The sequence below is a fragment of the Trachurus japonicus genome, chromosome 23 (assembly GCF_045865225.1).
Source record: "Trachurus japonicus isolate A0001 chromosome 23, Traja_1.0".
Classification (NCBI taxonomy): domain Eukaryota; kingdom Metazoa; phylum Chordata; class Actinopteri; order Carangiformes; family Carangidae; genus Trachurus; species Trachurus japonicus.
Window position 1 is genome coordinate 14,667,053 of NC_140929.1, and position 25,286 is coordinate 14,692,338.

General features: G+C 42.8%; 2 protein-coding genes across 5 annotated transcripts in view; one reads left to right on the forward strand and one right to left on the reverse strand.

Annotated features, from left to right (window-relative positions):
• Positions 1-25,286, reverse strand: part of ifrd1 (interferon-related developmental regulator 1) — a 114,641-nt gene that overhangs the window by 9,272 nt on the left and 80,083 nt on the right. The window lies entirely within an intron of this gene.
• Positions 1,089-4,506, forward strand: gpr85 (G protein-coupled receptor 85). Of its 4 annotated transcripts, none has more exons than XM_085768937.1 (2): positions 1,089-1,251; positions 2,740-4,263. In XM_085768937.1, exon 2 carries the CDS (start codon positions 2,904-2,906, stop codon positions 4,035-4,037), a length of 1,134 nt encoding a protein of 377 aa, XP_085625063.1. In that variant the 5' UTR covers positions 1,089-1,251; positions 2,740-2,903; the 3' UTR covers positions 4,038-4,263. The 4 variants fall into 4 exon arrangements, with proteins under 4 accessions (XP_085625063.1, XP_085625066.1, XP_085625065.1 ...); XM_085768940.1 differs by having other exon boundaries at positions 1,099-1,251; positions 2,753-4,505; XM_085768939.1 differs by lacking the exon at positions 1,089-1,251 and adding an exon at positions 1,356-1,619 and having other exon boundaries at positions 2,740-4,393.

Here is a 25,286-nt window from a genome sequence, read left to right on the forward strand (position 1 = left end):
ATTACAATATTCAGAAGGTATGGGCTGAAATTAGTTATTGGGGAAAATCTGCTTCCTTTAATTCACCTTTTTCTGGAGGGCAGTTTCTTCAATTTCTGTTTCTTAACCCAGTGTCAGCCTCTGTCAGTGTATCTATATCAGTGCAGTATTTGTGTGATATTTGGTCAGCTGGAATTGAAGACAGCTGACATGGCATTTCAAAATCATTTCCTGTTTTTTTGTTTTTTTCCCCCTAAACCGAAATCTGCACAGTTCACATTCCTGTTGTGCCACTTGCGAGCAGTGACACATTTTTCCTACATGTATGATTATCATTAATTCATGTGTCATAACCCAGGTAGATAAAAAGCCACCCTCTCACTGCTGCACTTATACATATACTTATATGAGTGCAGCATTTAAAGTTGTGTGTACATGTGCCTGATTGAATCATTGTTCACTTGTTACATAGCTCATGACATCACAGCTCCCCATACATGGTTGAGAAATCAAATCCTATGAATTTATCATGCTGCCCTGGGCAGAACGAACAACAGTGCGCAAAGTGCTAGTCAATTATGCATATACAGTACTGGGGAAGTCATTCTAGCTTGAGGTGAACTAGGCTGCCTGATTTAACCCTTCACTTTGTACATAATGGTCGACATTTCTGTGCAGTGAAACATACATGAGCCTAATGAAAGCCAGCCTTTGTGCTGATCCTCTCATAAATCTGATATGAATGCTGTTTGCAAAAAAAAAAAGACAAAACAATGTCCCAAAAAGATCTGATCAACACAAACTGAATGCCATTCACATTTAATATGATTTTAATGTTTCATTAAATAAAAGCCTTAAAGAAATAGAGCAGTCAAGAATTTAATAAAGTTGTCCTTTCATCTACATTATAGTCAAAAAGTAATCTCGTTACTCTACACGTTACCAGAGGTGACGGTGAGTATGGTTGTAACGCGTTACCGCGGCCAGCAGCGGCTGCGTTGGACAGATGTTGCCGTGAGAGAGACGGAGCCGCCGCTGCCGCTGCCGCTGCTGCAACAAGAGACGAGACGCGTCTTGGATCACAAATAGGGATGCAGGGCGCATGCGCACTGAGCTCCGTTTACTGTAGGATATTCACCGTGGAGGGGGAGAGGGAGGAAAAAAAGGGGGGAGCAGGCAGCGAAGCAGGCTTTTTTTTTAAAGCAGCAAAAAACCCCGACCCGTGCAATGTGAATAACTTCCAGGAGGCACACGAAATAGGAATATCAACAGGTAGGGTTTTGATTGATCTTGTGATCGGCTCTCTCTCTCTCTCGCATACACTCCCTCTCTTTCTCTCTCCCCCTCGCTCGCTCTCGCTCTCTCTCTCCTTCTCCTTTTTTTTTTTTTTTGGCCTTGTCTTGTGTGGTGGCTGCGATTCTGGGCAATTCATATAGCGGGGACTTGGAAATTATTCTAGTCTAATGGACGTGCGGATCCGCTACAGTGTTGTGCTCCATCCAGCCGGTTCCGGGATGCGGGGACGATGATTGTCTTTTTTACCCTGCTCTATTTTTTTCACTGAAATCTCTCGGATTTGAACGCGCGTTTAAAAAAAAAAAAAAACACTCGACTGACAATCGGAGGACGCATTTAAACGCGTAAGTAGACACCGACGCCAATATTCCTGATATAAGATATGACCACAGGCTCTATGTGATGTTCTTAACAATAGAAGAAATAGGTTTCTGAGCAGAACAAGCTGTAATATCGCTGGGTTGTTATTGTCACTTCTATCCATCCATTTCAATCCATCCCGACTGATAATCACACCCGCGCATTAACCCGCAAAATAACGAGGAAATGCGGTTTATAGAGTCAGGGACACACAAGCATAGTGTCTTAACTCTGTGTAATTAGCAATATAAAAGATGATCTGGAAAATGGAGGATGGGCTCAATAAACGCCCCTAATGAGAACACTGCTTATTAACGTTAAGACCCGTAATCCAGTTAACCTTTAATCAGACAAAAAAAAGAAAGAAAAGAAAAACACTAATGCTTTATAACGGATGTTCCCTTTTTTTCGATTTTCCACAATGCATTCAAAGGCAAGGGGCGAGTTTATTCAAGGCACCCTCCGCTTTATAGAGCCTTCCTCTGTTCTGCAGGGTGTAGGGTGTGATCAAGAGGAGCTTATTTGGGACTGCATTTCTCTTAATGTTTCAGAGTGCGCTGGATAGAAAGGTCCAAAAAAATAAATAAATAATCTAAAACCCGTGTTTTGGGGTTTGGTTTTATCTCTCCGGGGGAGGGGAAGGAGGGAGGAGGGGGGTTAACGCTTCTTTCAGATAAGCATACGTGAAATGCGTCGTTTGTTAATCAAGGCTGGACTCTGCCTTGTCTCTTTCTTCTTTCTTCTTCCTCTTCTCTTGCCATGATGGTGCTTTTTGTTCAGGAAATTCCCGAAGCCACATAAAAGAAAAAAAAATAGTGCTCGTATTGGATTAAGGCTTTTTTGGTCTGATCAAGCTCCATCACTGTCTGCCTGTGTTTCTGTCTGTAGACTTCAAGTATTCAGGCTGAGGCAGAGCTCTCTGCACTGTGCCACTCGAAATGTTAAAATGTAAAGATAATAAATAAATAAGTGACAGGCAGACAGAGAGAGAGAGAGAGAGAAGGGGGGGAAATGATTATCACATTCTAGATTGTGCAAGTGCAGTTGAAAACAATGCAGCTGTTGTGTAAGACTGAATGCTGATGGGTGGATGATATTTTTCAGGGATTTTTTTCAGGTGTGATGAGACAAAGGAACAAAGGATGCCTTAGAGGAGAGGTTGCCTATATGCCTGGAAACCTCTTCAAAGCACACCGCCAAATGGATCTAACGCCTCCCCCTGCCACCTCTAGATCATGATACTTGGCTGAAGCTATTCCGCTATCTTTATGATCCCTCCTCCATCTATGGCGAACTATAGCCATGCAGGGGACCACACCATCTTGCAGAATGTCTCTCCTCTCGCCACGTTCCTCAAACTGACCTCTCTGGGTTTCATCATTGGAGTCGGTGTGGTTGGGAACCTCCTGATCTCCATCCTGCTGGTCAAAGACAAGAGCCTGCACCGAGCACCCTACTATTTCCTGCTGGACCTGTGCGCCTCCGATATCCTGCGCTCCGCCATCTGCTTCCCCTTTGTCTTCACCTCGGTCAAGAATGGCTCTGCCTGGACCTACGGCACGCTGACCTGCAAAGTCATCGCCTTCCTGGGCGTGCTCTCCTGTTTTCACACGGCGTTCATGCTGTTCTGTGTCAGCGTCACCCGTTACCTGGCCATCGCACACCACCGTTTCTACACCAAGAGGCTGACCTTCTGGACCTGCCTGGCCGTCATCTGCATGGTGTGGACGTTGTCGGTCGCTATGGCGTTCCCGCCCGTGCTAGACGTAGGGACGTATTCTTTTATCCGGGAGGAGGACCAGTGCACGTTCCAGCACCGTTCCTTCAGGGCGAATGATTCGCTGGGCTTCATGCTCCTGCTGGCGCTCATCCTCCTGGCCACACAGCTGGTTTACCTCAAGCTCATCTTTTTTGTCCACGACCGCCGAAAGATGAAGCCCGTCCAGTTCGTGCCTGCCGTCAGCCAGAACTGGACCTTCCACGGGCCGGGCGCCAGTGGACAGGCGGCGGCTAACTGGCTGGCTGGATTCGGTCGAGGCCCCACCCCACCGACTTTGCTGGGCATCCGGCAGAACAGCAACGCAGCGGGCCGCCGGCGTCTACTGGTATTGGATGAATTCAAAACGGAGAAGAGGATTAGTAGGATGTTCTACATCATGACGTTTTTCTTCCTGGCGCTGTGGGGGCCCTATCTGGTGGCCTGCTACTGGCGGGTGTTTGCAAGGGGCCCCGTGGTCCCTGGGGGCTACCTGACGGCGGCCGTGTGGATGAGCTTTGCCCAGGCTGGGGTCAATCCTTTCATCTGCATCTTCTCCAACAGGGAGCTCCGGCGCTGCTTCAGCACCACACTCCTCTACTGCAGAAAATCCAGGTTACCAAGGGAACCCTACTGCGTTATATGAAGGTTTTGCTGTGGGTTTTTCTCTCATCTATGTCTCTATTTCCCTGATTGATCTTGATCTGGGCTCGTTCCCATTGTACAGCGCACTCTCTCTCTCTGTCTCTCTTCTCTTCATCCTCCAGTTCTCCTCCTGTTCCTCCTTCTCCTAACCCTTGTTTTCAGAGGTAGAAGGTGGACTGCCAGTCACGAGGCTCTGCCGGGGTGATTGAATATGAAATGTATCAAACATGGAGGCTGAAGGGAATGGGAAATACACAGGAGGTCTGGATCCCCTCCTGTGTTTATGTTCTAGTAAACAGACAATGCGGAAGGCCATGCCAATGCAGAGAAGCAAAAAGTAGAAAAAAAAAGAAAAAAGATTTGACAGAACAATGAAAACAAAACCTCCTGCTTTGGATATTTGGAAGATGCGTTATTCTGTGAGGTCTGAAATACATACATATGAAAAGAAATAGAAAAAAAGAACAAAACAAAGAAATGATACCTCTCAAGGAATCACTGGAAATGTTTTACAATTTAAGAGTTGCACTAAAAAGAAGATGTAAAGATGCTTTTTTTGGTCAACAGTTGCCAGTTGCATTGCAAGGACAACTATTTTTTCCCTTTTTTTTTCCAAACTAAACAATGAATGCTTTAATTTGCAACAGACTACACAATCGCTGTAAGTAAAGCAAAACTTGGTGACTGTTGGAATACACCATCACAAGAGGATAAAATGGTTTTAATGTAAGTGATATCTTTTTTCATTTCCTGGGCGGGGGCTTAACGATGGGGATTTACAATGTGTGGTTTTGAAGTTGCAACTTAAACCTAGAAATGATTTCTTGTAGTTTTACGATCCATATGTCCCTAGTGTCTGGCATTGTTATTTTTCTTATCACCTTTTACAGAAAAAAAGATGAAAAAAAAGAAGAAATGATGTTTGGATTTTAAAAAAAGAGTTGCTTTTACGAACAACCTTGTGCTTAAAAAAGACAATGACGAAGTAGTTAAATGTTTCATCATATCCATGTACCTAAACACTTTCATATTGTTACAGTATTGCTGATGCCACTCCGGGTGTTCTTGCCTTAATGGTTATGATATTGTCATGTTTCTTGGTTGTTGGGTTATTCTCTCTTTTTTTTTCATTCATTCCTGAAAAGTTGTGTTGTTTTCTTTTTTGTTTGTTTGTTTTTTTGGGGTACAAAGGGGAGTTTGATTTCTTTTTCACATCAACGTGAAGTGCATGTCCATTTTTAAAAGCTGGTCCTCTCCCATGAGCATCACAGGCCATACACTGAGCAGCCCATTTTTATTCAGCAGTGGTTTGCTACACCCCACAGAGTGCTCAGAGCACAGGGAGTGTGTGTGTGTGAGTGTGTGTGTGTGTGAGTGAGTGAGTGTGTGTGTGTGTGTGTGTGTGTTTGCGAGCGTGCGTGTGTGTGTGTCAGTGGATGCATGCATGTGTGCTGTGTGGATCAGACAACAGTCACTTCAAGACCAGAGCCTTAGTATGAAATCTTGCACAATTTGTAAAAAATGTAAAAGAAAAAAAAAAAAAAAAAAAAAAAGGACATTTAAGGCACACCGTCTTGTTTCTACTTTCCCTACATTTGCTCTCTACTGATTGTTTTCAATTACTTACTTTTTTCTCTTGTGGCCATTTTAATATTTATTATGTATTCTTTTTTGTATATTATAGATAGATTGTGTGTAAGTATGTGAGTCTTTCATTTTGAAGTCCCGAATGTGAGTACAGTTTCAGTTAGGATTGCATTTGCTGAAAGTTACCTGTGTAATCTGTTGCTTTTTGAAAAATAAAAAGTTTCCATTTTGCAAAATTTGTTTTTTTAATCCCTCTCATTGGGCGGGAGATTGCACTGTATGGCCAACAGCTGGAAAACATCTGCAGTGGTCCCCTAGTGTTTTGAAAATGGTGCTCGGTCAGGTGGTGAATTTGCCACCATCATCGTTGTTCCACTGCAGGTTAAAGATTCACACTTTGTGTCTCTACAATGTATCTCATTCATTAGGAAACACTCACAACAATCCACACTGGGAGTAAAATGATGACTTTGTGATTGCTGAGTAGCTATTTTAAAGCCACTGCTGAAATGTTATCGTCCCTATTTTGTATTGAAATGATGAATGGTGGTTGGTATTTCTACAAGGATTTTATATGTCGTTTCTGTTCATGCCAACAGTCTTTTTATAAGAAGAACTGATAACGTTTTCAAATGTGTCTCTTTGAAACACACTCTTTTTCTGTCTTTTGAGTCCTTGGGACACCTTGTCACAACTGAATATATGCTAAACCTTGTCATTGAATGTGAAGTGAGTTTGACATTTAATGGGAGTAATCTCCGTGAATATATCCCTGGGCACACTCACCCTTGCAGTTTTTCTTTTTTTTTCATTCTGTGTTAAAGGGCAATACCACTGAATTTCAGATGTAATATATGCGACTCACATATGGAATGATGGCAAACCACTCTGGATTAATGAACACCCTCACACCGAGCCCTGTAGCCACAAATGACATAACGGTTTGTCCCATTCTCTCCTCTTCTGAGGTCACATTGAAGTGAGGCTGCACTGAAAATCAACTGAGAAAATATGGAAAAGTAGAAGTGTGAAAAAATAAATCTCCTCTGTTAATCTTTATCTATTTTGACATCATTATCTATTTTGCAAGATATTTGCAACCGCTTAAGCTCCAAATTATAAGAAAAATCCTACTATCTTCCATGCAAGGATATAAAGAATTAATGTTCTTTTCTAAAAATGAGTAGGAGAATGTAAAAAAAAAAAAAAAAAAAAAAATCAAGGTTTTAGATCGTAAAAAAAGAAAGAAATGAGGCTAATAAAGCCCACAAGACCAAGACATGTTTATTCTTAAATTGAGTGGTATTCCTCTGTAAAAGACTGTAATTGCAGTATGTTAATCATGTTTGAAAGCTAATATGTGCATCTCCAGGTGCAGGATGTGAACTGAATAATACAAGAGTCATAACTGACAGTTTTGTCTGATTCAGACATTTAGATTGTAGATTTTTTTTTCTTTGCTTTTGACCAAAAATGTTGTTCCACTGTCCCAGTTTCCCTTAAAAAAATTGCTCAATTAAGTACTGACATTAGCCGAGGTGCCTGGAAAACACAAAATATGATGCTGAAATGGCTTGTAAACACTCCAGGTAATTGTGCGCTGGGCTGCAGGTACCGCTGATGAGAAATGTCTATTAGGGATCCATTTTCATTACGAGGCTGGCAATTACTGTTCTGTTTTGGACATTGATCATTCTAGTTTGGACCCAGAAGGGCCAAGACAGATGTTGTGAAAGCATGTATTGAAATTCAAAGGGGATGTATTGGGAGGTTCTGGTGTGGTTTTTTACATAATGTTCTGTCCATTATGCTGTCATGATTTTGTGAGATATTTATTGGAAACCTGTGCAAATGCTCCTTGAGATTGAGAGGTGGATGAGAGAGGCGAGTAAAGATGAAACAAGACGTGACATTTTATAGGATCAAATCTTTAAACTGGGGCTGAAACTGTGCTACTTGAGGCTGGGGCAGGAATTAACATCTCACTTATGTATATTTTAGCCTCATTCAGCGTATGCAAATCACAAATGGTGTCAATTTTGAGCGCTGGCCCATTTCCTTGCATATTCATCTGAGTGCCCCAGTAATTCTGTTTCTCTCCACGTCTGAGAGAAGATGACATGCAGAGGTGGTCGGCTTGAAAGCGGCTCACTCTGGCAGACAAGCTCTCCCTCTGAACTCTTTTTTTTCCCTCCAAGGTACCATCTCTCCTGAGAAACATGGAGAAACATATTGTTCATAAGCAAAGCAATTAGGACGCTGTAGCCTACTGTACCATCTGACTAGGGTTGGATCTTTGTACTTGTACTTTAGATCATGGAATAAAGGAAGAAAAAAAAAACGGATCACTTCTCTGAAGCAATTTTCATGTTTTGCTGGGGATACTTTTAATTTCACGATCAGAAGACTTTTCTGTTGGATTTTTTTTTGGCTGCCAATGAAAAACACAACCATCCCTAATTCCGTGTCACTCTCTGTGTATCTCAGCGGATGTGTGCACATAATTTCTGCTTTTTAATGGACTGCCAATGGGCTCTGGAAAAAAAGGAGTCTCACCCTAGCCCTCATTTGCTGTCTATAATTTGAGTAAATACCATTTGTTGAGTGAGAAACATTGGCTTTTTTCACAAAAGGGGACAAAAAAAGCTCATCTAATGTGAGCCTTTCTGCACTCTTAAGTATTTTCTATTTGTATAATGCACGCCAAACCTTAATTAAAGTGCAGTAAGGATCTGTGCCGAGAAGCACTCGAATATGGAAAGCTGCCTTAAATGGAATGGAGTGGACGAGTCAATCTTCTGACAAGCTACTCAGGAAAAAGGAAGAATTGCTTTCTGTCTTGGCATCAACCCCCCCCCCCCCAACTCTGAATATTTGTTTGATTGTGTGACTGCTCGAGAATGAAGCTGGACATATAATGGTTCAATATGCTTCTGCGTAATTTCTCCAGGGGCGTTCGATTACAATGTACTTTGTGTGTAAATGTGTGTGTTCTAGCAAAAGCGCAGTCCATTGACCCTGTGGCAGTGTGTTTGTGTGTGTCTGTGTGTGTGTGTGGAGTTTGTGGCTGCAGGTTTTTTCATGTTTGTCCTTGAGCACGGGTCAATCCACCATCAGTGTGTCACAACAGTCCCTCTCTCCCTCTCCGGCGGTGGAGTACATGGTTAACAGTCATTAAAGCACAGAGGTGCAGTGCTTTTCTCTCTAATGGCTCCGCAGCCTTATGGCTAATGTGCTAGCGCAAATTGGTAATGGTCAGATGAATGATAATGGGAGAGGGTCACTAACTACGTGTCTGTGCGTAGGTGTTGCTTAAAAATTTCACACTTTTCTTCCTGCTGTCAGAGTCAAACCCTCTCCCGCTCTCTGTCCATTCATAACCTACTCTTTCTATTCTGAATAAATGCCTGTTATTGTCCAAAGCTGTCAGGGATAATAACAAGAGGCCATGACAGGAAAGAAAACATCTGGGCCATTGTCAGTAAATCTTTTCTCTCTCTCTCTCTCTAACAGAGGGATTTTAAATTTGGACAGATTGTATTGTCAGGATTAAATGAATTTGAAAAAACAAACAGAATCTGAATGTAAATATGTTGCATATGGCGTCTGACAGTTTGTCGGCTACCAGTGATAATGAAGAGTAAGATGGCATTATTGGAAAAGGTGTGAAGCGGGGGAGAATGTCCAATAAAACACACTGTAATGATGATTTCTATTCCCTGGGGGGGCGGGGCAAAAAAAAAAACATTACAGCATTTATTGTCAGACGAGCTATTAAAAGGCAGCACGGGCCTCTGAATACCAATGATGAGCAGGATGAAGTGGTTGAAGATTCCTCCACATCAAATCCCACCCTTCACTTCCAACAACTTTTCCTCCTCCCAACTCCTGCAGCCCATCATGCAAATGCCTTATATAAAGAATATCCCTGCTTTAAATATTAACTGATTAAATTGCGGATGGAGCTTCAAAGGTTCCGTCCTGCATATTTAAACACTATTTTTTTTTCCTCCTCTGTAATGTGAGATTCACTGGTTGGATAATTTCTCTAGAAATCTGCTAGGAGCATTTTTTTTTTTTTTTACAAGGAAGACTGTAGTCTTAGTTAGGTCTATCTTTGGCGTCACACTTGTATTGAAGGTGTCTATGGGCTGATGCTGTGGTTTCTCCTTCATGGTGTGTATGTTAAATGTTAAAGCAGGCTGGTCATGTTCATATGGGCGGTGCTTGTCTTTGTAGATTAAAGGCGATTTTTGTGTTTTTGAAAAGGAATATTTGGACATTTGCTTTTTTTTCGACCAGGATTAAATTTCTCACTTGTTCACGGCGGTTCCTGCAGGGCTGGTTACTCCAGCTTTGCTACAGTGTAGGTGCATGTTGTTGTGACTGAGCTTGTCCACGGGAGTGTAAACGTCTTGGCTCTGAGTGGATGGTTTGAGCAGCAGAGAGCAGCCGCTGCGGTCCGTTTGGTGCGTGGGTCAGGATGTAAGCTCGCATAGGTTCTGTTTCTTTACCGCTAAATCCTCTCAGTTTGCAGAGAGAGTCAGGAGTAAACATGTTCCCTTTCCTTGCTAAGGCTCAGGATGAGTGATGGAGCCTGGGATAGATCACGAGTGCCGGAGTTAGTACTTAAGCACATGTACGCCAAAGTTGGAATATGCAGGGAGAGAGTACTGGTCGGGAGTAATCCTCCGACAAGGATTACCCATGTCTTTCATGCTAGATTAAAGGGTCCCATGATACCCTGCCGTGCCGTCCGAGTCCTGAAGGGGGGGTGGGGGGGATCAATGCTGCGGATGACAAATTATCAGTGTCATCATCTTTGTCATCGTTTGTTATCGTTGCCTGCTTGATAATGAATGTGATTTGGGTGGCTTTTGTGCGGGCATTCTTCAACACTACAGATTTGGGGGAGGCTGACCAATCACGAGCCAAGTGGTCTAACGCCGTCTGTGCGAGTGTGTTGAGATAATCATCTTATCCACCAGGCAGCACACACACACACACACACACACATGCATCCGGAGTCTAAAATGAGGAGATCTGATGACGTACCTACAGTAGTCAGCAGAAAGCAAAGGAAATATTTGGGTCACATGAAAATTGAATCGAGTGTTGTGATGATTTTTGGTTGGTGCTGGTGGTGGTAAAACGCCTCTCCACCAATGAGCGGGCAAAATTCTTTTTTTTTTTCTCCCACTCTCATTGTACTCAAATTAGACCAAAGCTTGTAGGATAAAACTGACAAAATGAGCTTGCACCGCAAACATTTTCCTAACAAACTAAAATATTCAGAAGCTGCTATCTGGCTTATGGGGGCTTTCAGAGTGTTATGATTCACAGCGAGGAGGCTAAGACTACCATATTCTCAGAGCGTTGCATTTGCGGAAGCCAATCTGTCATGATGAAAAGCCAAACATGTACATTAATATGGTGCCTATTTACATCATGCAACCAACTGCTTACATCTGCTCACAGTGTGGCACATCTGGTCCCAGTGAAGCAAGAGAGAATAAATATTAAAGAGGTGGAAGCTGAATTTGATGTAGGACGTAGAACCGCACATAGAGATCTTCTTTAAAGCTTCATAATAATGTTGTTGGGAGGATGGTGTCGTTATTTATTTATTTATCCCTCCTTTTTTTTTTTTTTTTCTTTGCAATTTGGGGGGAAATAGTGTTTAAGGGTGTTTATATGGGCGATTTGTTCCCACTAATTCGGCGTGTTTAGTGATGAATCCATGGGCTTTTTTGGAGTCGGGGTGGGGGTGGGGTGGGGGAGGGGGGGCTAATGGAGGGAGTTAATCCTACTCGTTTTCTTGTGTTCCAGTCTGTTCAGCACATTCTGTCTCTCTCCCTCTCTCCTTCTCCCTCCCCTCCTTTTATTTTTGGAAACATCTCATTCTCATGAGTCAGGCCCGTCAAGCTCACAAAGGCTCGGTCTAGCGAGCCTCTCGCCTCCTCCTCCTCCTCCTCCTCCCCCTCTTCCTCCTCCTCCTCCTCCTCTCTGGCCGTGTCTCTACTGTTTATGATATTAGGAGCAGAAAAGAGATGGAGCAGGACTCTCCATCCCTCCCCAGACAAAGATGGAGAGAGGGGGACAGAATGAATGCCATGTGAACTTTTAATTCGCCGTATTTACATAGTTGACAGGTAATGGATGGATATGTTTGTTGCCACTGGTGCAATAACTGAAGAAAAAAGAAGAAGATGCCTTGAGCTGGTGACAGGCCGCGATTTCTAACCCAGGACGACGAGTTTGAAACTCTGTATTTATGCTCCATTTGTGGAGCAAAATCAATGCGATGATGCAACCACATTTTAGGCATCCATCTTAATTTGTCCAGCAGCACTGATAGCACTGTTGATTGATGATACCTGACTTGACTGATAGTTGTGTCACCGTCACTTTTCCTGTCCATTCATTGTCTCATCTGCACGTCTGCATATGTGAATATACATATACAGCATCTATATATTATTATTCTTCCCTTAACATCTTTGTATGTTCAGTGCATGACAATAAGCAGTGACTCCAAAGAGCAAAAGCTAATCGCCATGTCTGCAGTGCAGTGTCACTTCAGTGAAGAGTTTCTCTGCAAACAAGGCAGATCACTTCCAGGAAAGTCTGCTAAACGAAGTTGCCTTGGAAACATGAAATTACATAACAAACACTTCCGTCGTCCTACCGGTGTGAGTTTGGGCTCTGAACACAGGATTAAACGTCTTGTTGAGATAGACGTTTCTACTTGTTTTGTGCTTCATATCATCCACAAGAAGAGTATATTTGACTCAGCCAGTGTCTCTGTTATCTGTTGGTTTGCGTGTGGGAATAGAGTGATTCATCTTTCTCTGCTAATTATAGAGATAACCTGCTGTAACAAATCAAACATTTTCTGCACTGCACAAAAAATAATAATAAGGATGGACTTTTGTTGTGTTGGATAAGGATTTAATTTGGCTCCGGGCAAGAGCTGAATGTTAAACAATTATTTTGAATGTGTTCATTATTTCTCTGCTGTACCTTCGTTTCCCTCTGCAAGTTACAGTTCGATCAAAAGATTGAGCTTCGGTGAGCATCTCTCCCTCCCTGTGAGACTCTTAAGTTGAACTTTCTACTGATGCATTTCTGCAGGTGGCATCTCTTAAAAAAAAAAAAAAAAAAAACTGTGCCACAACCCACATCATTTTTTGATTGTAATCACAAAGCTCTAAAGTGATGTTTTGGAACAAAGTGGCCCAGCAGCTTGCGTGGAAAATGTTCCTCTCTACTGTAAACATGGTCACCACGGTGAAAAAGTAATTTTCTACCTCCTGTGTTCAAGGGATTCAATTTTCCTCTTGAAGAATTATATTTGCTCCATAGATATAATAGCTTTCTTCTCAGAGACTGATCACTCCATCGCCGTTTGCACAATTTATAGGCTTTTCTCCAATCCACACATGGCGCAAGGCAAGCTCTACAGTATATGTGGATGTTCTGCAGCGTGGTTTATTGTTTATTTACCAACAGCCATATACCTGATTTATGTCAGCTGGTAAAATCTGTGCATTATACATGTTAAATGTCATGAGCTGTGTACTGAACATGCAAAGATGCATTTGCTCCTTTTTTTTTCCCTGTGTGGAGTTAGGAGAGCAAGGACACAATCTTGAGACAGAAAAGAGCCCTGAGCAAAGCAGCAGAGAGTCATCATCGGTCATCAACCACAACAGCACATACATATATTTGACCCCGCCCCCTCCCCCTCCCCCTCCCCTGTGAAAGTTTCCCTCTGAATCACAGCAGCCGCTCGGTCTCAGGCCTCTGTGGGCGAAACGCTTACAGACACTTCATATATTGCAGCACAAATCAATCATAGCAGCGCTGGATCTGCTTTGGTAGTTTACATGACGTACTGTAAAGCATGAAGAGGAAATCAGCGTTGTATTGACATCCAGCTCGTATCGATTACATCACGGCTGTACACATGAAAAGTGAACACGCAGCGAAAGGTGGAGCGGTTTGTATGTGAAATGCGTATTTTTCTACTTGTTATTCCACTTGCGCATTGCCAGCTTCTTCTTTCATTTTTTCCCCATAATTATTTAATTCTCTAATTGGATTATATTGTAAATGTGGTCCATGAAAAGATTAAGTGCAGTCCCCACAACCCTATGCTTAAAGTTTAAAATCCCAGCAGCGCTATGAAGGCAGATGAGCTGTCATCAGCTGTGACCTCTGCTGCCCCGCCATGAGTGTCCATTCATCAACCTGATTGTTTAGGTTTAAGTACAGTGAACTGCAAGTCGCCTCCCCCGTGATTTGTTTTTATACCAAATCTATCATCCACTCGAATTTCCCCATGAGCCTTTTCCTCATCTACATCCCTTCCGAGAAACACGGATCATTTTTGGCCTCTGTAAGAAGATAAACTTTTGCATTTGTTAGTTTAATATATTTTTGTCGACAAAAACACAGAACTGTGTAGCATTAACATTCTGGGAGACTAGCAGGAGCAATGACCTACCCTTCATCCTCACTGCTTCTTGAGTATGAGATTGGCTCTTAGAAGATGTTACTTTACAATTTCACCTTCAAGCTCAGGAGAAAAGCAAATGTTCATCTCTACCTAAATCCACTCTCTCTCTTTCTCTCTGTATCTCCCTCTGCAGTTTGTGTGTCACATTGATGAACTTTGTGTTGACGTTGTAGCAATAACTCGTTAAAAGGCTTTTCTTGCCAGGATTCTCTTCCCCTGGCACGCCTCGTAAATAACTCTTCACTCATTAACACATGAGTTAGCATAGCAACCACTTAACAGAACGGGAACGAATCCTTAAACAAACCGATTGCTGGTCTGTAATTATACATTATATAATCCATGTTACAGAGCCACGCATGCATGGTTGAGTCCGCCATAAACAGAAGTGCATCATTGTGCTGGGGATGAAACAGCGTGCTGTGATAGACTGTGGCCGCCCTCACCTCAAATAATAAAACTTGAATATAAAACAGATGGATGAGTGGATATGCTTGACCAATGAAAGTCTTGTTTTATCATTTTTGTTCCAAGGAGGACAAAGTACAAACATGCGGCACTATTTCTGATAGATGAGGTCGGGTCAGGCTTGCATCATGATTTCACACAATCCTGCGGTTGCTCGGCTACTGTGGTGCCTTGTATTATGGGTTCCATTTGGTAATTGGTTACATTAGCTTTTTAATATGTAGGGTCTTTATTTAATCGAGTGCTTTGCTCTTCTGCTCTTCTCACAGGGGATGCAGTAATGGTTCTTATTACAAAACACTAACTTGGTAACATTAAAAAAAACTCATTATCAGAGGCATACGGTCAGCAAGGACTCTCATCTGTGTATCACAATCAGTTTTAACCTGTGTTTATTAATCACAGGGCAATTGTTTTTCATGTAGCATTCAGGTAGCACTTTATTTCTCCGAAGGGTCAGAGTGTTTAAAATGAAATAACTGAAAAGGACACGATGAAATAAGTACATAATATACTATTGTCAAGTGTGTAAAAAAAAAAGCTGAAGCCTTGAACCCTTTTGTTTCAATATGGATGAGCAGAAAGCTAGTGGGATGAAATGATAATCACATGCACTAGGCTATTATTGTGAAAAGTGAAGTGTAGAAGTAAAAGCTCATGAGCTGAATAGGAAAAATATTGAATTTCTTTGACACAGTTTCATAGTTTTTTTTCTGTATTTGATTATTTATTTCTTAATATCTCACCATTTATTTAATACTGAGCACTTTGAGACTACAGTATAGAATGAGCAATTACGATTTTAAGAGGATGTGCTGACAAAAAACGATTCTCTCTGTTCCACTGCTAAATGTCTGTTAACTGACACAAAGGCAGGACTAACCAGGGCTGTAGGAAAAATGGTTGCCAATCGATGCAAATAAACTGAGAGGCTTCTTTTTTGGTTGCCAACCTGCCATTTTTCCAGAGAGAACACACTAAATTCAATTTCATCCAGAGCATACTGCCAGCCTAATAGAGTCATAATGTCAGGGAGGTTGGAGTCTGGACAATGAATAATTGTCAACCTCTTTAGATCTCTCCTTACTTTAAAATGGTGCATTAACAACTTGAGTCCATAAATTTTACATTATGGATCACTGGATTTTTTTCTGCCAGTCTCAGGCAGCAGAGACTCCTCACTTGGATCAAAGCAGAACCATGACGTCTTCAATGTCGGGGGGAAATCAGTCAAGCACGTTTTTACTCATCAAAATATATCCAGCCATTAAAGCTGTCCTTGTTCTGCTTTATCTTTATTTGTGCTCTTATATCTTTCAAACTACAGTGGAAATGAGCACTTAAGAAATAGGATTTGTTTTCTATCCCTGTGTTTAAAATTAAATTAAATCTGTCTCTGTCAGATTAAAGATGAATGTCGAATCCTCCAGTGGTCAGAACTGGACTATTCTAAAAGCCGAAAGCGCGGTCCCTTTCATTGGCTCTCTCCCTGGCCCATTAACTAAGCCATCTCCATGGCTGTAGGCCTAAAGCAGTGCAGCAGCCTCACATTTCCAGAGTCAAGAGCTCTCCCTGCCTAAATTACATCAGAAATTCTAAATACTCTCGCCAATTACTTCCATGAGCACTACGTAGGTCACATCAGTGCTAGCAGCCCGCAAAAAGGCCCATGTGCCTTTCAAATGGGTGAAACTAAAGGAGGAACAGCTGAAGACTGATCTCTGTGTGCATGTATCAAAGAATGTAGCGATTCTTTCTCCTTATTTCCATGGGTTTCGCTTCAGATTCCTATTTACAACTGAGACTCTGGCGTCATGTTGTGCTGTAGTGTTACAGAGTCTAATGATGTTGCAATGTTAGCAAGTCGGTTCAATCTGACTGTCCAACACTTTGGTCACTTGGGTAAGATGTTTTCTCTCTGGCAAGATGGAATTGGCTTTGTGTAGTTATTGGTTGCTGTAGGAACAACACATAGCATTGCTGCAGAGGCTTTAGTCCTTGCTGCAGCTGGCCCTGGATCGAATATACAGTGTATATATACATAAACATACATAGGCTACATACAAAAAAAAAACCTTATCACTAAAGTTAGCTTTTAAATAAGCAGCCTTTAGCAGAGCTAGCAGAGAAGTACACCAGATGTATTCAAGCCAATATTTGCACATAGGGAAACAACAATGTGATGATGAGTGAAAATTTGCCAAAATGAAGATGGCAGAGAATGAAACTCACATTTATGAGATTAGATGGGAAAACATTACATAAAATACTGGAGGGAATGTGTTGTTATAATATAATCAGTTCCATCAGCAGCTTGCTCGGCAGCTGAGGGCTATGGTGTACCACTGATATGATTACCTACTCATCCATAGCTCTGATCTCATTGTTCCCTGACATGGAGGTGACTGGATACTAGCACATGCATAATAATGCTGGGGTGTCCTGCAGATAAACCCTCAGCAGTTGCAGTGGAAAATATGACAATTGCAAACATGTGTTAATTAATTTTTTCACATAGCCTAGATGTCATGGATCTAAAAACTTTAAGATCACAACCACCTGGTTGAGTGGAGTGAAGGAGGAGGTGTCTTTAAGACCATAACGACTAATATTCACTTGAGCAATGCATCAAGATTTTATTTTATTTTTTATTTTTGCTCCCCCTGTTTTTAAGCTAACAGCTTCAAACAGATGAAATGCTGGTCTTGGCTCTACTGTAGTTGTTGCTAAGCAACAATTGAAAATCAGTTGCCATCTTTTTGCTGAAATTTGAAATAGCTATTCTTTATCTTAAAACTGGAAAACGCACAACAGCCCATCCCTCCCATTGCAAACACGAGATAAAGAGGTCAGTGTGGACAGATTCTCCATTGATGTCTAACCTAATTGTCCAAGTGGTGTTGCACTGGCCAATAGAAGATGGCTGCAGCTCAACTGGGATGCTTCCAGTAGCCTATATAAATATACATTGGCTATGGCATCGCTTAAATTAAGCATGTCCTAGGGTTAGGCTTAAGTTAAAGGAACACCGTTAACTTCATGATCCTTAGGTCACCAATGTTGATGTATCAGGACAAACTTACAAACATTAGGCTGCCAATGCACCCTCAACATGACAGTTTGTTTCAAGGAGTACAGGTTCACAATACCCAGATGCAAACTACCAACCAACTTGTCAAAAGCAGTGACAGCTGTTTCACAGGGAAGTTGCATTTCTTTGCCACTGTTGTCACCAAACCGAAACCCTCATGGGGAAAGTATTCAGAGAGTGACAGGGAACAGCTGCTTGACACAGCAGGTCTCAGTACCTGTAGCTGCATTGCTTCATCTAGACAGACAGATGAACAAAAAGGTAATAGCATGGTGTTCTGGGATAATTAAAGGAGCCCTACAGAGAAATGGATCATGATCCAGCTATGGTTTTGGTTCAGGCTGGACTCAGGTCCCACTAGTGTCTGTAGTGTACACGCTGCCGGTGAGTGAGAAGAAAGTGCATACAGTAGCGTTGCGGTTTACTGTATACTGCAGAGTGACTTCATGGATAATGAACCAAAGGGCTAAACGAGGGGAAACTCTTCCCTGCTTGCTTCTGTTTGGTTTCTTTTTTGGGAACACTGAAGTGGTTCAATGAGGCGTCAGTACTGTCAGTTCATTGAATGTTCTCTGTGAGCCATCTGTCCTGATTTGAACCCACTGAGCAAACACTGAAAATAAAGCCTATGCATAATTGACTCATCTGGACCGAATTAACACCGCCGATTCAGTAAAAAAGAAACCCTCCGAGGTACCGTGAATGCAGCCACAGAGCATGAACAAAGGGAGATGTCATGTTGACACACCAAGTGATAACTCTGGCTTTCAAAACATGATGCGGAGCACAGCTGAATTATGTTTGTGACAATTCTGTCGCAGTCCGGGATAATTAAAAGGAAGGAGAGAAGTGTAAATATGTGATTCTGGAAAAGCCTTCGTGGGATGGCGTGCTATTTCTTCACTGGTGGGGTTTTCATTAAAAGAGCAGGGTTGATACTCAAGCAGGCAGTGGCTGATAATGCGTATTGGCACACTGGCACACAATGGCTTTGAAAATGAAACTGTCAGGCTGAGGTAGTGTGTCGATCAGTGGGAAGAGAGCTTGAGTATTTGTGACTAGTCTCATCTGGTTCCTCTGCCTCTCTATCTTTCTCTCCGCCACCCCCCACCCGCCCCTCCCCCTCCCCACCTCCACCACCCCCTCCTCAGACAGACATATTCTCATCTGCAGTCTCACTGCATTGTGTTTTGCAGGCTATAAGCTGAGGCTGCCTGGGTGCCTCTGTGGACTTCTCTCTTTTGACTTGGCCTCTCTCTTTCTCTCTTCTTGCTAAGCTGCTGCTCCAGTGTGAGGATGGGTCTAGGAGCTGGCCTGTATTTCATCTGGACAAAGCAATTCTTATAGACCCTCAATGATCAATGTTGTGCGATTGACGCAGATCTGGCTTCATCTGATCACTGCAGCCTTTTGTCCAACCCTAATGTCCCTGTCGTGAGAGGTGGAAACAGGTCAAGCTGGCCAATAGGGCAATGGTGAAACTCACAGTCCAATCACCTGTGAAGTGGAGTCAAATGACTACAGAAACATTGATGAAGAGTAAGAAACCCCATAGCCTAGGAGATGAAGACTCTTCAAGCACACAAGCTAAAGAGACAATGAAGACGCATGCTGAAAACCATATGGAGAGGTTACGTCGGAATCTTTTATCTCCTAGGCAACCAACCAAACGACTATTTTCACAGGGAAAATAGTGAGATTTTCTATAATGCCCATTAAAGGCCCCAGTTCGACACAGTCAAATCAAATGTCACTTATGAAACCTTGTTTTCAAGATGACTGGACCTTGATTTCATGTAGATGCAGATAAGAGCAGCTCGAGGGTTGTCGTAACTTCAAACTATGTTCTTTTACAGATTAAATCTACATTTTGGGTTGAGGATAGCGGGGGACATCTTTCTTCGAGCTACCTTGATCCACTTTATAATCAATTAGCACATTAGGACAACTGAATACTGACCGTCACCATCACATCAATGTCTTACATCGTATCTCCCCGCCAATCTTAATTTTCAATTACATACAGGCAAAGTGGATCCACAAACATTAGCTTTAAGCTCTGTAAATTGTTTGATGACAAACACAAAGGTATCATGCAAAAAGCAACCAAATGGCATGAAGGTGAGCAAGTTAGCTCCACTCGTTACTGCCAGAAAAAAAGAATTACTCTAGCAAAAAACCTGGACAAGCAAGATATTTGATGTGTGCTTCACTGTTCATATTTTTGTCAGTATATTTCACTTTTATAAGAGAATGGTCTTTGCCAGTGAAGTCTAACTGATCAGTTTGGCAAATTGATGCTATCCTGAGTAATGAGTTTGGCCGAGGCAGCTGGAGTGTTAACTCCCCAAATCCAATAAAGAGCTAATGTCACACAGTGCAGATTTCGATCCTGAACTGAGCTTTTTTTAAACATAACCTAACCCCACAGTTTGTGTTAGAGCAAACACCCAGTTCCTTCCACTCCTTATATACTTAAGCTCATTGTGCTCACTTTTGGAGAAGGCTAAAATAAAAATTAAAAAAATTAAAAAACTTTAAATATATCCATTACTGCTCAGTTACTAAATCAATGCAGACTGCCTCAGCATAGAGAAATCACAGGCCTGACAGACTCACTGTGCCTTGTTACAGATGAGAAGTTATTGGATAAATGGTGTTTGGGTCAAGGGTTTAGTGAACTGTCGATTCTGAAAGTACTATTGAGTGAAAATTGCTGCATTTCTGATTTTAAACATATATTCATTCAAACAGAACCAGATTTTGTTGAATATACTGTATTTTCAACTACAAGCCTAAAGTCGGCTTTAAAGAAATACGGCCCAACCTTGAATGTAGCATTTTAGCTGAGATGCTGCATCCCATATATGAGAAGGCATTAAACCTGCTTCCAGATATTAAACTCCTCACCACAGTGCAACAGTGTTCTGGTAGACTACACCTGCAGGCTCCAAAAGACCTTCCCTCGGCCCTTTCAAACAAACTGCCTTTAAACAGACTTGTAAGCCTGCCTCCACAGCTGTGTGATCCTGATCCGATCCATCGAGCACGAAGAGGAAGCTGTTTGATTGCGGCTCCATCCATTCCCACCCTGACCGCAGACACGCAGGTTACAGTGTCCCTGTCTGCCTTATCTCCTGGAGCACCGGCTCGGCTTCAGACCCACGGCTCCGGCCTGGCCCCTGCTCAAGATAAAGCCCAAAATAGACCACTCTCGCTGACAGCAAGGCAGCGCTAGATAAGACTGTTGTGTCCACAGCTCTAAGCTAGAAATGGGCAGAGGAAGGAGGGGAGGGAGCAGGGCGGTGTGCGGAGGAGAGAGACGCAAAGCGAAATAGCATCACGGCGAATGCATGCTGTTGATAGGGTGTTGTTGCTAGCGCTTGCCCTCTGACCCTGGTATTCAGCCGCAGATAAGGGAAGATGCGGTTATAGAAATGCACAAATCTGTTTTCCTCTCTCTTATTTCTCACAGTTGAGGCCATTGATTGTGCTTATTGACCCGTGTAGCTGAAGCCTCGGCCAATTTGGTCGTCATGGCTTATAGCGATAAGAAAATTACCCGCACACACCTGTGTGTTGCGTGCGCTTGTGTGTGTGTGTGTGTGTGTGTGCGCATACGTCTTTGAATGTTTCTGCCTGCGAGCCTATAGCTTATTATTCAGCCTCTGCCAGATGGCAAACTGCAAAAAGTGCATCTAAAAAGGTTTTCCTCCGTTGGCATGCAGAAGCCAATCAATAGCTGTGTGTCTTAGTAAATTAGATCATGTAGACAAGAGGCAGTAGTCAGCAGAGCCATCTCAAAGTAACCCCTTGCCTGGTTAGTTCATTCTCCATTAGACAACGGGCCGGAGTAATTGAATTGGCTTGAACAAGCTCAGGGCTTGGCCTTCGCTTTTTCGCCTTTGACAGCATATATTCAGGTCTCATAACTTTATACTCCAGCCAGCAGCCACTGTGTATTTGTATGTGTCTGGAGATAGTGTAAGACCTTAACAAATGGAACCACACATGCCCCAGTGTCTTGTAAGAAGCTTGTGCGCTGTCTTCAGACAAACACAGAGGTGGCTGATTGTGACACTGCAACAAAAATAATCCCTTTTGTAAACCCCCTCCCTTATTCATACATGTGTAACTCTTGTGTTAAATGATATGACAAGTAAATGACACACTCTCTAGACTGCCAAACTTAATAAGACACGTCTGCCTTCTCTTGTTATTTGAGGGTAAATAAGTCGTTGTGGCAAATGATGAGATGCGAGCTAATTATCCGCTCCGAGGCAATCAATGACAAAGCCAGGCTTCAATATAGAACCAGGATTATAGACAGAAAAAGAAAGAGGGAACGAGAGGGAAAAGAAGCACTGCTTCATGTTAAAAAAGATTGGCACATGAAGATTTGTTTTAAAGGACTGCTGATGAAGAGTTTAGGGGGTCTCTCGCTTCACATTATACGCTAATGCAAAGCATTCAAAGCACAGAGGCGAATTAGGACAACATTAATATCCCCTCTGTCTGCCTGCCCCCACCACCACCCACCCCCCAGCCTCATTATTCCATAACTTCTGTATCTGTTGCTAGTTAGCCAAAAATACCATTTATCATTTTTCCATCCATTACTGTGGCTACTCCACTGAAGAATTCCCATTTCCATAATTATAGAAACACAGGAGTGGTAACCTCTGGCTACGAAACCTCACTTTGTCCCATAATCAAACATCCCTCTCCAACCTGTGCCACTTCATTACAGTATATCTGCATCAAACCACTTCATCCCTTTCCTCGACTGTGTTCATCCTGTTTCCCGGTGCTTGTGCTTTACACCTGGCCCAATATAATAACTATATAGTCCTGTACAGTTTTCACACAGAGGAACTTCATTAGAGCATTCACGAGCTTGGGGGCAAACACACACGAGTCTAAAAAAAAAACAACATTTCTCATCATCTTTCCGCCCCCCTCGCAGATATTTGCCAACCTTTCAGTCATGAGCACATGCAATGTTTATTCTTATTTTTTTCCACTTGTACATGAGGCATGTGTGCTTGTAGTTGTGCTAAGGAAGGAGGAGGCAGCAGTGGAGGGTGGGTGCCAGCTCAGACGGAAAACAAGGGAATGTTTCGTTAGGAGAAAGCATGATGAAGTATTCAGGCCTTTTCTTTTTTTTCTGTGGACAGCATCTGTTGGAGAACAATTGTTAGTGTGCTTTTTCACAGTCTAGCACGCAAGCTGCGTTACAGCTTCACGATTTCATTGTTTGCCTTATTCCCGCGGCCTCGCTCTTTGAAGTCGAGTTTGAAAGTGGTCTTTAGTTACTTTCATAAAAAGTTCCCGTGTATTAATCTATCGAATCATCTCCCTGATCCGATTCTCCTGGGAGAGGAATGTGTGTATTAAGGCACCTCTAACAGTAATCTTAGAGATGTTCAGACCCTGAGCGCATGGATCAGGTGGCCTATTTCTTCCTGCTATAATCACAAAGTGGAAATTTTCATGATGCAACATAACTGCTTCAGGAGGGTCCCATCACAACGCTCTAAAACAGGAAACAAACAGATAAAAAAAACTGCTGCCTCAACATGCAAACCAGAGAAAGTATGAGCCGAGTATTTTTTTTCTTCTTCTTTTCTTCAGCGACTGCGACAAAAACATCCAGTGGTGTATGTGGCCGTGATCCCATGTGACATGGCCAGTCAAGGGGAAGGGATTGGAGGGCTCGGAGAAAAAGACAGAGGATGGCAACTCGGAGGGAGAGCAGGGAGAGAAAGAGAAAAGGAAATAAAGAGAAATAGAGACTTTCCCCTGTCCCTAGCGTGCGGAAAGACACTTGTGTGGGATCCGAGCTTTAATGCTCCCATTTTTATCTCCCTTTTAAAAGGCCCCTGAAAAGACGAGCATGGGACCCCATAGCCCTGACTGGAGCAGAGTTGAGGAGTGCTCCTCTTGTTTTGGTACTTCTCAAAAAATTCATTTAATTTATCTCCTCCATTTGATCCACTTTGTTCGGCGGCAAAGCTACTACCTGAACTTGTAGAGACAGTTGGCCAAACACAGATTAAAGCGGAGCGCCGCGAGGGAACGCCACTAATACTGGAGCTTCTCTCTGTCAAAGCGGCTGCGTGGGAGTTTGGTTTATCACGTCTGGGAAAGTGGTTCAGTGTGTTCAGACAGCAAAGTGTGATGATGAAGCCATTGTATCTTGAGGTTAGGATAAGCACATAACAGTATCATTTCTAATCCTTTACCGGGATTTCCATGAAGCCCACCCCGTCGTCACAGGGTTCACGGGACGCACGGCGAATTTGTTTTCTATATCTGCCCCTTTTCTTTAATTCCTCTTCCTCCTGCAACCTAGCGCTAATCCATCCCTCTCCCCTCCATCTTCCTGTCCTCCATCCTCTGCTCTCCCTCACTGTCATCCTTTATACCCAAGCCGCTCTTTTGTTTATCCCTCCATCTCTCCCTGTCCCCCTCTCCCTCCATTTCTCTTTGATAATGGCGGCCCCAGCGCAGGAATCTAGCCGCCATCCATTCCGAGGGAGCAGGTAATGGATTGAGCGCATGGACCTGATCTGGCTATGGATGAGCCAGCCTGTAGGTGTCTGAGTGGGCGTTCAAATGGATCCGGAGATGCTCGCCTAGAATAACACACTCTGTCACCGCGAGCTTTGTCTTCACAGATCTTCCATGTTCATTGCCAAGTGCCACCCTCCCGCTGCCCCCCAACCCCCCACCCCAATCCCTTCCCTCAAAGACAAAAACTCTTTAAAGCAGGAAGCAGCACGCCAACATCTCACTGTCTAGCTGGCTGTGGGACATTGTGATATTGCCATGGATGCTTCTCCTTAGCACTCCTTAATCCCAGCGGTGTTGCAAGAGGCACGCTGCTTTACCTCGCACTTTGATCTCTGGTTTGAACAAAAACGGACACAGAAGCAGATCAAGAGGACTGCAGAAGAAAAAGAAAAAAGAAAGGCCGCCAATGTCGCGCTGCCGAAGCTAGGACTCATAAATCGTCCAAACAAGCATGTTCTCAGTGGTGACTCTGGCAGCTAATAGATACTGTGCTGCGAGCGGTTGTGTGCCATCACTGAGAAGGAGGGTAAATGACACCAAAAACCACAGGGATGTTGCAATCTCCACAGAGTCCTTGCAGATACCTGGAAACCAATATAAACCAACATCTGGTAATGAATTATGGATGGTGATGAAATGCATGTACTCGGCCGGGCTCTCTACAGGGGATGTTATTTACAGTCTCACAGAAATATGCTTCCCATCATGGCTGGAGGAATTTGCTAGATGACATCTGTGGTATTGTATGCAGTGATATATAGTTATGGATTATTCCAAAGCCATAAAATACATAAACCGAGATGATACGTTCTGGGGGAATATTTCTAGTCACATCTTAACATTTATAAAACTTGATTACGGTCTAATATATCTCTAACATAGCTGCATACATTTATTTGCCACGTGACAGGACCCCAGGTAATTAAAATGTGTTTATCTGTTGGAATAACCTTTGTTGCCAGAAAACGATGGCCGGGTGCCAGACGGAGAAATATGTTTGTGACAAC

Excerpts from the sequence above, each read along its gene's own strand:
- gpr85 (XM_085768937.1), top strand. The coding sequence starts at position 2,904 with ATGATCCCTCCTCCATCTATGGCGAACTATAGCCATGCAGGGGACCAC.